This window comes from Hylobates moloch, unplaced genomic scaffold (assembly GCF_009828535.3).
Source record: "Hylobates moloch isolate HMO894 unplaced genomic scaffold, HMol_V3 SCAFFOLD_9, whole genome shotgun sequence".
Taxonomy (NCBI): Eukaryota; Metazoa; Chordata; class Mammalia; order Primates; family Hylobatidae; genus Hylobates; species Hylobates moloch.
Window position 1 is genome coordinate 113,066,506 of NW_026652284.1, and position 16,124 is coordinate 113,082,629.

The 16,124-nt window shown below is 39.6% G+C and overlaps 1 protein-coding gene across 8 annotated transcripts in view; it reads right to left on the reverse strand.

Moving 5' to 3' along the window:
• TMEM71 (transmembrane protein 71) overlaps positions 1-16,124 on the reverse strand; it is a 56,239-nt gene that overhangs the window by 9,082 nt on the left and 31,033 nt on the right. For 4 of the 8 annotated variants that reach the window (XM_032758507.2, XM_058444437.1, XM_058444438.1 and 1 more), the window contains exons 5-8: positions 15,549-15,737; positions 9,934-10,009; positions 2,492-2,553; positions 2,329-2,390 (exon numbers count right to left, since the gene is read on the reverse strand). In XM_032758507.2, coding sequence (XP_032614398.1) covers positions 2,329-2,390; positions 2,492-2,553; positions 9,934-10,009; positions 15,549-15,737 — 389 coding nt within the window. Of the gene's footprint in view, positions 1-2,328; positions 2,391-2,491; positions 2,554-9,933; positions 10,010-15,548; positions 15,738-15,991; positions 16,055-16,124 lie in introns of those variants that run through there. The other 4 variants (XM_058444435.1, XM_032758505.2, XM_058444436.1 and 1 more) reach the window with 4 other exon arrangements.

Sequence of the window (16,124 nt, forward strand, 5' to 3'; positions counted from 1 at the left end):
GCGCGGTGGCTCACGCTTGTAATCCCAGCACTTTGGGAGGCCAAGGCTGGTGGATCACAAGGTCAGGAGATCGAGACCATGGTGAAACCCCGTCTCTATTAAAAAATACAAAAAAAAATTAGCCGGGCATGGTGGTGGGCGCCTGTAGTCCCAGCTACTCGGAGAGGCTGAGGCAGGAGAATGGCGTGAACCCAGGAGGCGGAGCTTGCAGTGAGCTGAGATTGTGCCACTGCACTCCAGCCTGGGCGACAGAGCAAGATTCCGTCTCAAAAAAAAAAAAAAAAAAAAAAAAAAGAGAAAAAAAAAAAAAAAAAAAAAAAAAAAAAAGGAGAGGGTTGCAGGGTTCCAAAGTCTTTAATGTACACGCAGAGCTCTTGGCTTTCAAGGAAGTACTTCAAGAAATGATGCAATAAATACATTAAATTTAATGAATATGTACGGATTACATACTATTTTCAAGGCTTTGGTTGTAGATACAAAAATGAAGTCGATAGTCCTTGTTTTCACAGGTCTTAAATGCAAATGTGCGTGTATATGAGGCTGGTGGGCGGGAAACAGGAAAAAATGGAGTTGGGAACAAGAGAAGAACAAGTCAAAGTATGTACACAAATAATCAAAGAACGGATCTCATTCCATAAATAAGTCAGAAGATAACAGTGTTTGCTCAGGATAGAAATATTGTCCTGATGTAATTTCTTTTAGGAGAGAACAAACAATGAGCTCAGGACACTGGGAAGTTCTGAGAAAACAGCAGGTGATATAACCCCTGCAGATCGGATATTGGCTCTTCCAGGAGGCCCTCCCTGAACATACTCCCCACTCTTCTTAGTCTGGGAAACTGACCTCCTTGTGCTCCCCCTGGCCCCTGTACTAACCTGATATTTGCACTTACCATATTAAAAGGCAACTTCACCTTGCCCTTTACGTGTCCTTTACTCTAATGAGATGATGAAATCTGAAGGCCAGCCACATGCTGGGGCATTCACACTCTGGTACCTAGTGACTGTGTCTAACCCGTGGTAGACACTTCATTAACAGCAGTTGAGCTAAACTGGGTACCCCATACCGTACAGAACATATCATAAATTCTTAATAAAGATTTGGTAACCTAGGTGGTGCCACTTTAGAAATCAATAATTGTTTTAAACAAATGTCATTAATTTCTTTTTCTTTTTTTTTTCTTTTTGTTTTTAAGACAAATTCTCTCTCTGTAGCCCAGGCTGAAGTGCAGTGGCATGGGCACAATCACGGCTCACTGCAGCCTCAACCTCCCAGGCTCAAGCAATTCCTCCATCTTAGTCTCCCCAGTAGCTGGGACTACCGGTGTGCATCGCCACACCCAGCTAATTTTGTTTATTTTTTTGTAGGTCTCACTATGTTGCTCAAGCTGGTCTAGAACTCCTGGACTCAAGGAAGTCTTCTGCCTCAGCTTCCCAAAGTGCTGAGATTACAGGTGTGAGCCACCACACCCAGCCTTGTCATCAATTTCAAGGGCTAAATTATAAGGATTTCTTGAGCTACCCAAAGATTCAATTTTCTAAATATCAGGTTGAACAAAACTTAGCTATATGTGCACCCCCAGAAACCTGAAATGCCCAGAAATTATGGGAAGCATCACTCAAAATGTCAGTAAAGCAATATTGGCTAGAATCCTAACCAAAATAAATTTTCACTAAACCCCATTGTGATTTCAGAATTAGCGCAGATTTTGTAAGAGTGCCATGGTGAATTACAGACCTCAGTCTCCAAGCCATGTGAGTTTGCCTCTGGCAGCCATATTGAAGTGAAGGTAATTAACATAGTTCATCTTGTAATAGGATGGTGCTTTCCAGACTGTTTGAAATTCCATGGGCATCCCAAGCAGACCCCAGTAACCCTTTGAAATATGCTGAACCATGGCAGTTAACACACAAGGGGATCATTAAATGAATAAGAGAAGGCACAGAAATCACAGTTTGTAACTGAGATCATTTCATGGGCAGTTTGCCAGCTATTTGGGAACGTCTAACACAAAGGTTTCTTAATATGAGGTATTTATAAAGTGTAGTGCTATGAATCTACAAAATCACTTTAAAAATTATTTTAAAGGACATTGCCTTTCAAATTATTTTCTAAGTCCTGTGCTTAACAATTATTTTGATATAAAAATTTAGGAGGCACGATGATAATACTATTAAATTTTAGCAGTAACAGAAAGCAGTCTTCAGGACGAATGATCAGGATGTTTCCTGTACATAGTCATTGCCATCTACTATGCAGCAGAAACCATTCTCAGATATCAAATTATGGTCACCTTGGTCCAGACAATAATGATGACACAGGCAACACTTACCGAGCACAGGCAGTGGTTTTGAAATAGCTGGCAAGGCGGAGAAACAATGATTTCACATCTTGAGTGAAAAAGAGAAAATATTTTAAAATCATTTTAAAGTGACCAAAATTGGAATGAAATACAGGCATCATCACAGTAATCTGGGGAACAGTTACTTACAAACTATAGTTATCATCAATGAGCATGTGAAGACACTGGCTAATATTTCTCCCATAAACCATCTGAAACAACAAGATCACTCTGATTCAGCATACTAATTGTGCATTTCCAACCTATGTGATTTTTTTAGACTTACTATGGAATTATGATTTCAAGGTTTACTATGAAACTACAGTAATAAAGACAGTGGTATTGGAAAATGGACAGACATACAGATCATGAAAGAGAGTAGACAGCCCAGAAGTAGACTTATGCAGATAGAACAAACTGATTTTAATTGAGGTGCAGAAGCAATTCGAAGGAGAACATACCATCTTTTCAACCAATGGTGTTGAAACAATTGGATATTTACATGCAAAAAAATGAACCTCCACATATATAACACATCTTACACAAAATTTAACTCAAAATGGGTCATAGACCAAAAATGCAGATTGTAAAAGTGTAAAACTTCTAGAAGAAAACATAGGAGAATATCAATATGACCTTGCATTTCGCAATGAGTTTTAAAATGCAATACCAAATGCACAATCCATGAAAGAAAAGAAAGGAATAATTGGACTTTATCAAAATGTAAAACTTTGCACTGTGAAAGACACTGCTAAGAGAATGAAAAGACAAGGTACAGTCTGTGAGAAAATACTTGCAAATTATGCATCTAATCAAGGACTTCTATCCATAATATATAAAGAACTCTCAAAATTCAATAATAAGAAAATAAGCAACCCACTTGAAAAAATGAGCAAAACATCTGAACAGACACTTCACCAAAGAATATACACAAATGGCAATAAGTACAAAAACAGATGTTCAGCATCATTCTTCATTAGAGTAGTGCAAATTAAAACAGTGAGATATCACTGCATACCTAGTAGAATGGCTAAAACCCAAAAAACTGGCGATACAAAATGCTGGGCGGATGCTGAGCAACAGAAACTCTCATTCATTGCCGTTAAGAATGAAAAGGGTGCAAACGCTTGGAAGATAGTTTTGGCCCTTGCTTACAAAGTTAAACATAGACTTACCATATAATCTAACAGCTGCACCCCTTGGCATTAATTCAATACTAAGTTGAGTTGAACTCTGTGTCTGTATAAAAATCTGCATATGATTCTTTGTAGAAGCTTTATTTAAAATTGTCAAAAACTGGAAGCAACCAAGACACCCTTCAATAGGTGAATGTATAAACAAACTGTGGTATATCCATACAATGGAATATGATTCAGCAACAAAAAGGAATGAGCTAATTGTAGAATAGCACATTTGTTATTGATATGAGTTAGTATATTTTCTTACAGGAGGTGAATAATTTTCTATATTAATCATATACAAGCAAAATATTCCATGGGAGAAATAATTTGTTCTGACAAAATAAGAAATTAAGAGAAGACAGAAATGGTGGGAAAAACTGAAGTCTCATAAGTGATGGCAGCAGCAGCCCATCTGGAGTGGCTGCTGCAAAGATGCCAGCTGCAGCAGGGGAGGCGTGGCCAGGGTTGTGTGCTTCAGAGGGAGCCCCGCCCTCCCAGGTGCAGCCGCTCAGCCATGGCTCTGAACCCAGGCATCCCTGCACTTTTGGGGGCCTTGGAAGACCCCCTGCCCCTGCAGGCTTGGAAGCGCCTGCTCCTGCCCCTGGCCTCTCCCTGCTCCTGTTGCCCGCTCTGATTTCGGAGCAAAGTTGTGGCTAGGCCCGGTGCTATCACAACCTAGCAGTAACTAGACCCCACACTTGTTTGCTCACACACCCCTCACTACTCTACACTTTGCTTGTAAAGGCTCAATATATATCTGAATCAGTCATGGCAGTGAAGAGATGCAGACCTAGATCACCCACACCGTATATTCCATAGCATATTTTGTCTGTAAAAAAACTACTCAGACCAGTCATACCTAACACCCCCTTTTAAAAACAAGCATTTCATTTAATAACAGTGATGCCTCTTCTTATCCTGAAATAAATTTCATAAGTAATATAACCCATCTACATAAGTAATCTAGAGATGATTTAAACTATATGGGAGGATATACATAGGGTATATGCAAATACTACATCATCTTATATAAGGGGCTTTAGTATTCAAGGATTTTGGTATCTGAGGGAAGCTCTAGAATCAAACCCCCTTAGGTATTGAGGGACAACTGTATTCAATGCTTGTACTTTCCAGTTTTGAATAATTTATAACTTGAAAGATATAAATTATCCCCTCTCTCTCTGTCTCTCTGTCTTTCCCACCCCATCTCTAACTTTATTACTACATCTATCTCTATTGCACTTCACAGCTGCACATTGTTCTGTGGTGTGAATTTATTTATTCAGTCCTCCATTTATGGACATTTGAGTTGTTTCTATTTTTTGCTATTATCAAAATGATGTGCAAGGGACCCAAAATAGCTAAAACAATCTTGAGGAAGGAAAATGAAGTTGGAAGGCTCATGCTTTTCCACTTCAAAACTCACTACACTACATGCAAAAGAATGAAGTTGAAGCATTACTTTATGCCATATACAAAGATTAACTCAAAATGAATTAAAAACCTAAATGTAAGAGCTAAAACTATAAAACACAACAAAAGATAGGTGAGAAACTTCATGACATCGGATTTGGCAATGATTTATTGAATGTGACACCAAAAGCACAGACCACAAAAAAAGAAAAAAAAGTAGAGAAGTTGGACTACATCAAAATTTAAAACTTCTGCACATCAAAGAATACATTCGACAGAGTGAAAAGGCAAACCACAGAATAGGAAAAACATTTACAAATCACATATCTGAGAAGGGGTTAATATGCAGAATATATAAAGAATTATTTTAACTTAACAACAAAAAGCAAACAGCCTGGTTTAAAAAGTGTCAGAGTACTTGAATAGACATTTCTTTAAAACAGATACACAAAGAAACGTCCAATAAGTGCATGGAAAGATGGTCAATATCATTATCCATCAGGGAAATGCAAATCAAAACCACAGTGAGATATCACACCACACCCACCAGGATGGCTCTAGTCAAAAAGACAGACAATAACAAATGTTGAGGATGAGGAAAATTTGGATTCCTCATACATTGCTGGTGGGGGTGGGAGTGTAAGATGGTGCAGTCCTATTGGAAAAAGTTACAGCAGTTTCTAAAAATATTAAATATAGACTTACTATATGCCCAGAAACTCCATTCCTAGATATTTAACCAAGAAAAATGAAACTGTATGTCCATACAAAACTTGTACACCAGTGTTCATAGCAACATTATTCATAATGGTCAAACAGGGGGAAAACTCAAATGCCCATCAACTGATGAATGGATAAACAAAATGCAGTATATCTATGCAATGGAATGTTATTCTTCCATAGAAAATGATGAAGTACTGATACAGGCTACAACATGGATGAACTCCGAAAACATTATGCTACATAAGTCATACCAGACACAGAAGTCCACATAACTGTATAGGAAATGTCCAGAATAGACAAATTCACAGAGACAGAAAGTACATTAGTGGTTTTCAGGAGGTGGAAGAGGAAGGAAAGGAGAGTAACTGCTAATGGTTAGAGGGTTTCTTTTTTCAGTGATGAAATTGTTATAGAATTATAGTGGTGATGGTTGCACAATTTTGTGAATATACTAAAACCACTAAAGGTGCACTTAAAAATAATTTTTAAAAACTGTTTAAAAATACAATGAATAGAATTTTTTAAAATGCAATGAATAACATTTTACATATGTCGTTTCACACAATAAATTATTTGAAAAGGCCTGGCCAGGTCAAAGGAGACATGTGACTTTAAACTTGGTCGACATTATCGAATCTCCCTACCTGGGGATATTCTTTTTTTTTTTGAGACGGAGTCTCGCTCTGTTACCCAGCCTGGAGTGCAGTGGCACAGTCTTGGCTCACTGCAAGCTCCGCCTCCCGGGTTCACACCATTCTCCTGCCTCAGCCTCCCGAGTAGCTGGGACTACAGGCGCCCGCCTCCACGCCTCGATAATTTTTTGTATTTTTAGTAGAGACGGGGTTTCACTGTATTAGCCAGGATGGCCTCCATCTCCTGACTTCGTGATCCACCCACTGCAACCTCCCAAAGTGCTGGGACTACAGGCATGAGCCACCGCGCCCGGCCCCCCTACCTAGGGATTTTAAGAATAAATTGTTAAAAATTTCACAGCAATGATGGAGCATGTCTGCTACTTCACAATCTTGTCAAAAAAGTGTGACCAAGCATTTGAATGTTTGCCAATATGATGGGTGATGATGTCACTGAGTAGATTTATTTTAAAAAAGAATAATATTTTTATTGTTTTTATTTTCAAAATGTGAATCATTTGAAAGAGATTACAAATAAATACAAAAAAGAAAAGAAAACGTCATCAGAAAAATCCCACCATACAGAAGAAGTTATTAATAAAATCTGGTGAATATCCTTTGGTAATCTCTTTACATGCATTTTAAAACCGTTATTCTAAAATGAGCTCTAACATAAATACAGCAAAGCCTATAAAGTGTACAACTTGATTTTGATTTTTTGTATAAACACCTGTAATTGCTACTCAGATCAAGCTATAGAATATTTCCCACACCCTTTAAGGTTCCTTGGTTGTCCTTTTCAGTATATACCCTCAGAATTAATCACTATTCTTACATCTATAATAATTGATTTGTCTTGCCTTTTTTTGAATTTTATATATACAGGTTGAGCATCTCTAAATAACAAATTCAAAATCTGAAATGCCCCAAGTATGAAACTTTTTGAGTGCCTACATGATGCCACAGGTGGAAACTTCCACAACTGACTTCATGCCACAGGTGCAGAAAATTACTTAAAATATTGTGTAAAGTTACCTTTAGGCTGTGTGTATATGAAACATAAATGAATTTTGTTTAGATTCGATTCTCATCCTCAAGATATCTCATCATGTATATGCAAATATTCCCAAATGTTAAAAAAGTCCAAAATCCAAAATACTTCTGGTTCCAAGCATTTTGTATGAGGCATACTCAACCTGTATGTGCAAACATATCAGCTTTCCTGTCTGTCATCTATCACTTACATCTCTATGAGAAACATCCATGCTCTTGCCCACATCTATACAGTTTTAGTCAATTTTTAATTCAAATAAACATTATTAGAATAATTTTAGATATGCAGAGAAATCAGAAAATTAGGACAGAGGGTTCTCATGTGGTCTCCAGTCAGCTCCCTCTATTATTATTACTGTGGTATGTTTGTCACAATGAAGGAACATGGTAATGTACCAACACTGGTACATTACCATGATCTCAACTCTACACTTCATTTGGATTTTTCCTTTTTCCGTTCCAGGATCCCATCCAGGTCACCACATACGTTTAGTCATTGTGTCTGCTAGGCTCCTCCGGGCTCTGAGAGTTTGTCACTTTCCCTGGTTTTGATGACCTTGAAAGTTTTGGAAAGCCCTGCTCAGAAAATGTGTTGAATGTCCCTTAATTATTTTCTTCTGCTATTTTTCTTTTGGTAGAATGGGATTTGGAAGACCACAGAGGTAAAGTGCCATTCTCACCACATCGTATCAAGGGGACATGCAATCAGTGTAACTTATCCCTGTTGATGCTGACTTGCTCACTTGCAGCAGTGTTTGTCCAGTTTCTCCACTGAAGAGTTACCTTTCTTACCCGCTTCCTTACTCTACTCCCTGGAAGAAGTGTCTAAATGCAGCCCTCCCTCAAAGGATTAAGAGTTAAGCTCCACCTCTTAAGGGAGGAGTATCCACAAACATTAACCTAAGAAACGTATCATTTACAGTCCTGTGAAAGAAAAGAAAGGGCTCTGCGATCAACTTGGAGGTTTGGAAAATACTAAGTGAAATAAAGCTAGACGTGTTCCTTCACCACATTATTTCACTGATTATTATACTAATGCACATCATGGTCTTCCAATTTGGGATATAGAATGCAGAATTTTGCAAATTTATTTTTAACCACAGGAGCACCCCCTCCGACACACACAGACTCCACTTTTGTTCTTGTGGTCCCATTGTGATCTAAAAATGTTTTGCAAACTTCATAATTATCTGGGAAGCTTATTTTAAATTACCAATTCTCAGTAAATCTAAATTAGAATCTCAAGAGATGGGATCTAGGACTTTGTATTTAAAAAAGCACCTCCTCCAAGTGATGCTGCTGTATTTGACCCTCAAAATGTGGGACTCGAGAGCAAGCAGCCCTTGCTGGCCAGTGTTCAAGAACCATAAAGATCCCAGACTGTTGTATTCACCTTTGTTTCATTGATTCAATAAATATTGAAGAACCCCAGGCACTGAGGATACTGAAGTGAGGGAGACGCACAATGTGTCTGCTGTCAGGCAGCTCACATTCTTCTAGGGAGAGGCAGATCCCATTAAATCTTCAACAGCTAATCATGTCACAGGTCAGGGGATAATAAGTGCTCGAAAGAAAAGTAAAGCAAGGTGCATGCAACAAAAAGTGGCATGTTATTTATAAAGGATTTTCAAGGAAGATCTCTCTGATGATGTGACATTTGAACGGATTTTATAAAGAAGTAAGGTCACATGTAACGAGGCTATCTGGAGGATTCTAAGAGGCAGAGTGAAAAGCAAGTGCAAAGGCCCTGAGACAGGAGTGGGCCTAGCACCAAGGAATTTGATCACTGCCCTGGAGACTTGAATAGGGAAAGGAAAAGAAGGCAGAGGAACAACATACAGGTCAGAGGGTAGAGAACAAACATACTTATAAGAAGGCATAAAGAGACAATTTATGTGGGGATATACAAATACAATGGGAAGGGTGGAGTCTCTGCAGGGACCCTAAGTCGCATAGTGGGAACTTCAAGTGGCTTTAAACTCCAGCTATACTTAGAGTATATCTATAACAGGAGCCACTTCTCTTTGGACAAAAAGCAATACACTGTAAAATACAATTTTAAGCAATGTACCCTAGGTTTTGTATGCTTTCTAGGTAGGTTTTTTTTTTTTTTTTTGGCAGAGCTTCGCTCTTGTTGCCAAGGCTGGAGTGCAATGGTGAGATCTCGGCTCACTGCAACCTCTGCCTCCCAGGTTCAAGCAATTCTCCTGCCTCAGCCTCCCGAGTAGCTGGCATTACAGGCATAAGCCACCACGCCTGGCTAATTTCATATTTTTAATTTTCACCATGTTGGTCGGGCTGGTCTTGAACGGCTGACCTCAGGTGATCCTTCCACCTCGGCCTCCCAAAGTCCTGGGATTACAGGCATGAGCCACCGTGCCTGGCCCACTTTCTAGGTTTTGTATGCTTTGTGAGAGGATAGAGGTGGGCAATGAGAGATAAAGGGAAACTTATCATGGACAGACAAATGAACAAATCTCAACCACAGAGCTACCTGAAATGTTTTGTGGAATAAGGCAAGGAAATCATCAATCAGCTATAGCTTCACTAATTATGAAATACCACTGCATGAAAATAAAATGTGAATTACCTTGCACATGCAGAAATGATTAAGCACACAGCAAGCAGGATTGCCTGAAAGAAGACCTCTTGCAACAAACTGGTTTCTAATAGGAAGAACAAAAATAAATAAATTAGAAATCATTGCTGATTCAATCATCTTGGAAGAAAAAATCATCTCAAACTTCTCTTCTACCCACCAAAAAAAAAAAAAAGTTTTGGAACATATGTCAGTTCAAGCAATGTGTCATAAATAACAAGATAAAATTACCTACTGTTATACAGGGCTGTCATTAGAAAATTTCTGTAAATAATTACTTTCTTCAATCACTATAAAATAAAAGACTATGCTATTTACACAGTTTACGGCTTGCCTTTTGATTTAACGTTGGGGAAAGGCTTTGTAGAGTTTATGATAATGTAAGAAATCTAACTCTGTGATTGTGATAACAATAATGTCTAAAATCTGTAAAGTGCCTTATAATTCACAAAGAGCTTGTATATGTTAGTTCACCTAAACAGCACAAGAACCCTGTGAGGTGGATGCCATTATCTTAGTTCTGCAAAGAGAAGAAAAAGACTAAGAGAAATGACGAACTCGTCCAAGGTCACATGGCTAAGAGATGTCACAGCCAAGATTTAAAAACCACATCTAGACAGAACATAACATTTTGTCTGAAGTGCGCAGGGAAAGACAATTGCGACTTTGCATAATGGAAGTCTCTAAAGACCAAAAATGAGAACATATATTATGAAATATTTGTCTTTGAAAACTCTTTGCAATCAGTACAATATTTCAGTACCGCCAAGCAACAGTAGAAGCTGCAAATCATCCAGCAATTATAAGCATAAGAGTTAATTCAATCATGAACCTCAGTATTATTCTAATCACCTTAAATAAATTAAAGCTGGTTTGAGGATTACCACATAAAAAAACCTAAAGGAGAATATAAACAGACCTCAACTTAATTTTTGCCAAATGCTTCAAAAGCTCAATTTTGCAACAGTTGTTTAAAACTTGGAATGACTTTATGTTATGAATGCATTTATTTTTGCTATTTATGCCATGAATGAGGATTGAGTCAGCTAACAAAACCTACTTAGCCCATAATGCGGGTGGAATGCTGAAGATTGGCAATTCAAAATATCACAGTAGTAAATTATGTCACTGCAAATGTACAGTCGTTCATGTACATTGTGAATTCAGTTATTGTGGGTTCAATTGAATACTCAACCATCCTTCTAAAGTGTGTTTCTATTCTTAGCCTCCCCTGATTTCATGTGGAATTTGGAAAACATTTCCTCAGAAACAAATCTAGCTTGAAAAACTGCAAAGATCACTAGACTTGGATACTGAAGGATGAATGGGTTTAAATTTGAGATCTACAAAGATATGATTTGTGTGATTTGGGACGAATTATTCATGGATTCCTTCCTTAAGTGGCCATTTGCTGAGTACCTTTTTCAGCTCAGCTCAGGTGTAACCTCCTTTAGGAAGCCTACCTTGATTCTACTGGCTCCTCCTTGGCCCTTAGCTGTTCCCTCCCTGTGCTCCCATTATACCTTGTTCATATCTCCGCTAACTCTCTTTTCACAATGAATTAAAAATTCTATAATATTTCTCAATATTCCCCCACTAGACTGCAAGCTCATTGAGAAAATAGCATTGATTTCCTGTTCTCTGGGGACAGTGCCCATATTTTCCTCGAGGAATCACCTCTCCCCCTCTCTTGGTACACAGTTTAGGTGAAGTGACTGATTTTTTCTGACTTTCCTCCTAGCATTTGATTCCTTTCAAGCTTTTGGGAGTTTCACATATATCGGTGGAACCCACCCCCAAGATTTCAACATATGTTCTCTCTATTTTCCCTAAGCGCCGGCCAGTTTGAGAAATAAAGAGAAAGAGTACAAAGAGAGGAATTTGACAGCTGGGCTGCAGGGGGTGACATCACATACTGGTAGGACCGTGATGCCCACCTGAGCCGCAAAACCAGCAAGTTTTATTGAGAATTTTAAAAGGGGAGGGGATGCAAGAACAGGGAGTAGGTCACAAAGATCACGTGCTTCAAAGGGCAAAAAGGAGAACAAAGATCACATGCTTCTGAGGAAACAGGGCCAGGGCAAAATCAGAAACTCCCGATAAGGGACTAGGTTCAGCGGTGCACATACTGTCTTGATAAACATCTTAACAGAAAACAGGGTTTGAGAGCAGAGAACTGGTCTGACCTTAAATTTACCAGGGCTGGGGTTTCCCAATCCTAGTAAGCCTGAGGGTACTGCAGGAGACCTGGGTGTATCTCAGTCCTTATCTCAACCGCATAGGACAGACACTCCCAGAGGGCCGTTTATAGACCTCCCCCAAGGAATGCAATTCTTTTCCTAGGGTCTTAATATTAATATTCCTTGCTAGGAAAAGAATTTAGTGATGTCTCTCCTACTTGCACATCCATTTATAGGCTCTCTGCAAGAAGAAAAATATGGCTCTTTTTGCCCGACCCCACAGTCAGTCAGACCTTATGGTTGTCTTCCCTTGTTCCCTAAAATCGGTGTTATTCTGTTCGTTTTCAAGGTGCACTGATTTCATATTGTTCAAACACACATTTTACAATCAATTTGTGCAGTTAACGCAATCATGACAGTGCTCCTGAGGTACATCGTCAGCTTATGAAGATAACAGGATTAAGAGATTAAAATAAAGACAGGCATAACAAATTATGAAAGCATTATTAGAGAAGTGATAAATGTCTATGAACTCTTCACAACTTATGTTCCTCTGCTGCAGCTCCAGCAAGTCCCTCCATTCAGGGTCCCTGACTTCCCGCAAACACACATACTTATCAACAAAGTTTTGTTCATGTGAAACAGGCCCTTCCAAAACCAATAAAACTCAATTATTGGCCTCTTGTCATTAGCCTAGACAGATGTAATCTCTCTCTGCAGAACTGGAAACTGGAAAGGTGTAGGCACAGAGCCACCAGGATCCACCATGGATGGAGGGCCATTTTTCCTTTTCTTTTCTTTTCTTTTTTTTTTTTTTTTTTTTTTTGACAGGATCTCACTCTATTTCCCAGGCTGAAGTGCAGTGCATGATCTTGGCTTACTGCAGCCTTGACTTCTTAGGCTCAAGTGATTCTCCCACCTCAGCTTCCCAGGTAGCTGGGACTTCAGGCATGCACCACTATGCCCAGATAATTTTTTGTAGAAATGGGGTCTCACCATGTTGCCCAGGCTGGTCTCTAACTCCTGGGCTCATACGATCCTATCACCTCAGCCTCCTGAGTAGCTGGGACTACAGGCATGAGCCACCATGACTGGCTAATTTTTGTATTTTTTATAGAGACGAGGACTCACTATGTCACCCAGGCTGGTCTGGTACAACCTTTTAAAGAGTAACACAGACACAGAAGAGAAGAGACAACAAAAGACAGAGAATGACAGGATCCTGCACTGTAAGCCTGGGATTTTCATTAAGATGAGCCAATAAATTCTATTGATTAATCCACTTTGAGTCGGGTTTCCATCCACTGGCACTCAAAAATCTTCAACTGATACAATTGATGTATGTGCCTATATCTTTAGCACCTGGAAGAGAACACACACGCAATACCTACATGTGAAGGGCTTAATGGAAGATGGAGACCTTGTCCACCCAGGACTTCATAGCCTAGTGAGAAAGAGGAAAATAAACAGTTTCTATAGCGATATATAGAGTGCTAGGGAATCAAGGCGAAGTGAAGTGCTACCTCCACCAGCCAGAAGGGGGTAGAGAAGGTGCACAGAGGTGGTCTCATTTAACTTGAGACTTGAGGAAGAGTAGGGGGCCGCCCAGGTATAGCAGGTGGGAGAGAGATTCCAGACACAGCAAAGAGCTTATATTTGTTCTTAGAAAACTCTTGGCAAAGAGTACAAAGGTTAACTTTACCTGTCTGAATCTGAATATTCTTATGTGTAAAATGGAGGTAGCACACTTATTAATTGGTCCACCAGCATCATCTCTGTGCATATATGGGCATTTTGGAATTCACAGATGACTATGACCTAGTGCTCATCTTTAGGGAGCTCACAGAGGCAAACATGCAGTGACAGTGCAAATAATGGGCATGAGAAAGAGAAGTCCTGGGAGCTAGGGGAGCACCAAGAAAGGTGAGCTCCCTGGAGGAGGTGGCTATTGAGCCTTCTTAGGTGTTGATAACCTGTCATTCCAACACCTGGAAAGGGAACTATAGAAAAACAGAAAACAAACCAAAACAAAAAAAAACCCTTGAACACTTATCTACTAGCTGCACTAAGAACAAAATGTACAAAGCATATTGATCTTCAGGAATAGAAGAGTGATGGCCAGTGAAGTGAATATTTACGATTTTGTGAAAGCAAATAAACAGAAAATATTTTTTCCATTTAACTTCAATTTTATGTAACAATAACTTCATATTTACTGAGTATTCAATAGACATGACATAGTATGCTAAGTACTTTACATGAATTATTTTAGTCATGACAAGGTGGGAATTATGATCATCTCCATGTAGAGATAAAAATGTTAAGTTTGAGAGGGTTTGGTAAACTGCTTCTGAGTTACAACTAACGAGTAGGGATCTGGGCTTTTAATCTCAGCAAGCCAATGACAGAGTGGGCTCTTTCACCTTGGTGCAGCACCATGTCCAAACATGCTTAATCTGACATTAGCAAACCAGAGATTAAGGGACATGCTTGTTGAATTTATTACAGCTTTACTCCTGCCAGAAAATACCAATGCCTTTATTATCTTTTAGCTTTTACTTGTCAGAAGCATAGCATTAAAGGATGTTCTTTTTGTTGTTTCCTCTTCTTCTTCTTCTTCTTCTTTTTTTTTTTTTTGGAGTCTCACTCTGTTACCCAGCCTGGAATGCAGTGGTGTGATCTCGAGTGATCTCGACTCACTGCAACCTCCACCTCCCAGGTTCAAGTGACTCTCCCTGTCTCAGCCTCCAGAGTAGCTGGGATTACAGGCATGCACCACCATGCCCAGCTAATTTTTCTATTTTTAGTAGAGATGGACTTTTGCGAATTAAAATAGAAACAATGTGTATTTCACTTTGCTTTACTGAAGCCTAACATTTTACAAAATACACTCAGAATTTTTTTTTTTTTTTTTTGCTCTGTCACCCAGGCTGGAGTGCAGTGGTGCGATCTCGGCTCACTGCAACCTCCGCCTCCTGGGTTCGTGCCATTCTCCTGTCTCAGCCTCCCGAGTAGCTGGGACTACAGGCGCCCGCCACCATGCCCGGCTAATTTTTTGTATTTTTAGTAGAGACAGGGTTTCACCATGTTAGACAGGATGGTCTCGATCTCCTGACCTCATGATCCGCCCGCCTCGGCCTCCCAAAGTGCTGGGATTACAGGCCTGACCCGCCGTGCCGGTCTCTGAATGTTTTTTAAGTAAAACACTGCAGATCCAGTGCTTTTGATGCCCCTACCATGACACCCAAAGGCAGTCATCTCCTCTGCAAAGGGTCACCTGGGCTTTGGCAGAGGCCTCATGTCCTCCCTTCCTCTCACAGGTTGGTACCAGCTGCTAAGTGCATATTCGTCATCTCCAAGTCATTCTCAGGCTCTGAAAGGAATAATTATTTGGGTGTGGCAAATATTTAAAACACCTGGACTCACCTGAATGATCTGAACTATTCTCTTGGAAACGTTCAGAAGCTGTCAACTGGGACTGAAGAGACAAGCTGTGGGAGTTTCCTCCAGGAGGCGGAAATATGATGTGGCTGGAAGAGGAGGTGATCACAGACTCTGTATTCATCTTCCCTGACTCCCAGTCACCAGTCAGAGAAGAACAGTCTAAATCATCTGCTGAAAAAGCAGAGGGGTTCAGTGTGAGTGTGTGTGTGTGTGTGTGTGTGTGTGTTCAGTGACTGCTCAATGCACAATTAGTTCCTAATAATCACAAAAATAGTAACATTGATACAGTATTGCACTGCCATAGTGGGATGGGAGAAGGACTTTTGGATGAGATGAGATGATGTATTCGTCTGTTTTCATGCTGCCGATAAAGACTTTCCTGAGACTGGGTAATTTATAAAGAAAAAGAGATTTAATGGACACACAATTCCACATGGCTGGGGAGGCCTCACAATCATGGTGGAAGGCAAGGAGGAGCAAAGTCACATCTTACATGGATGGTGGCAGGCAAAGAGAGAATAAGAGCCAAATGAAAAGGGAAATCCCTTATAAAACCAC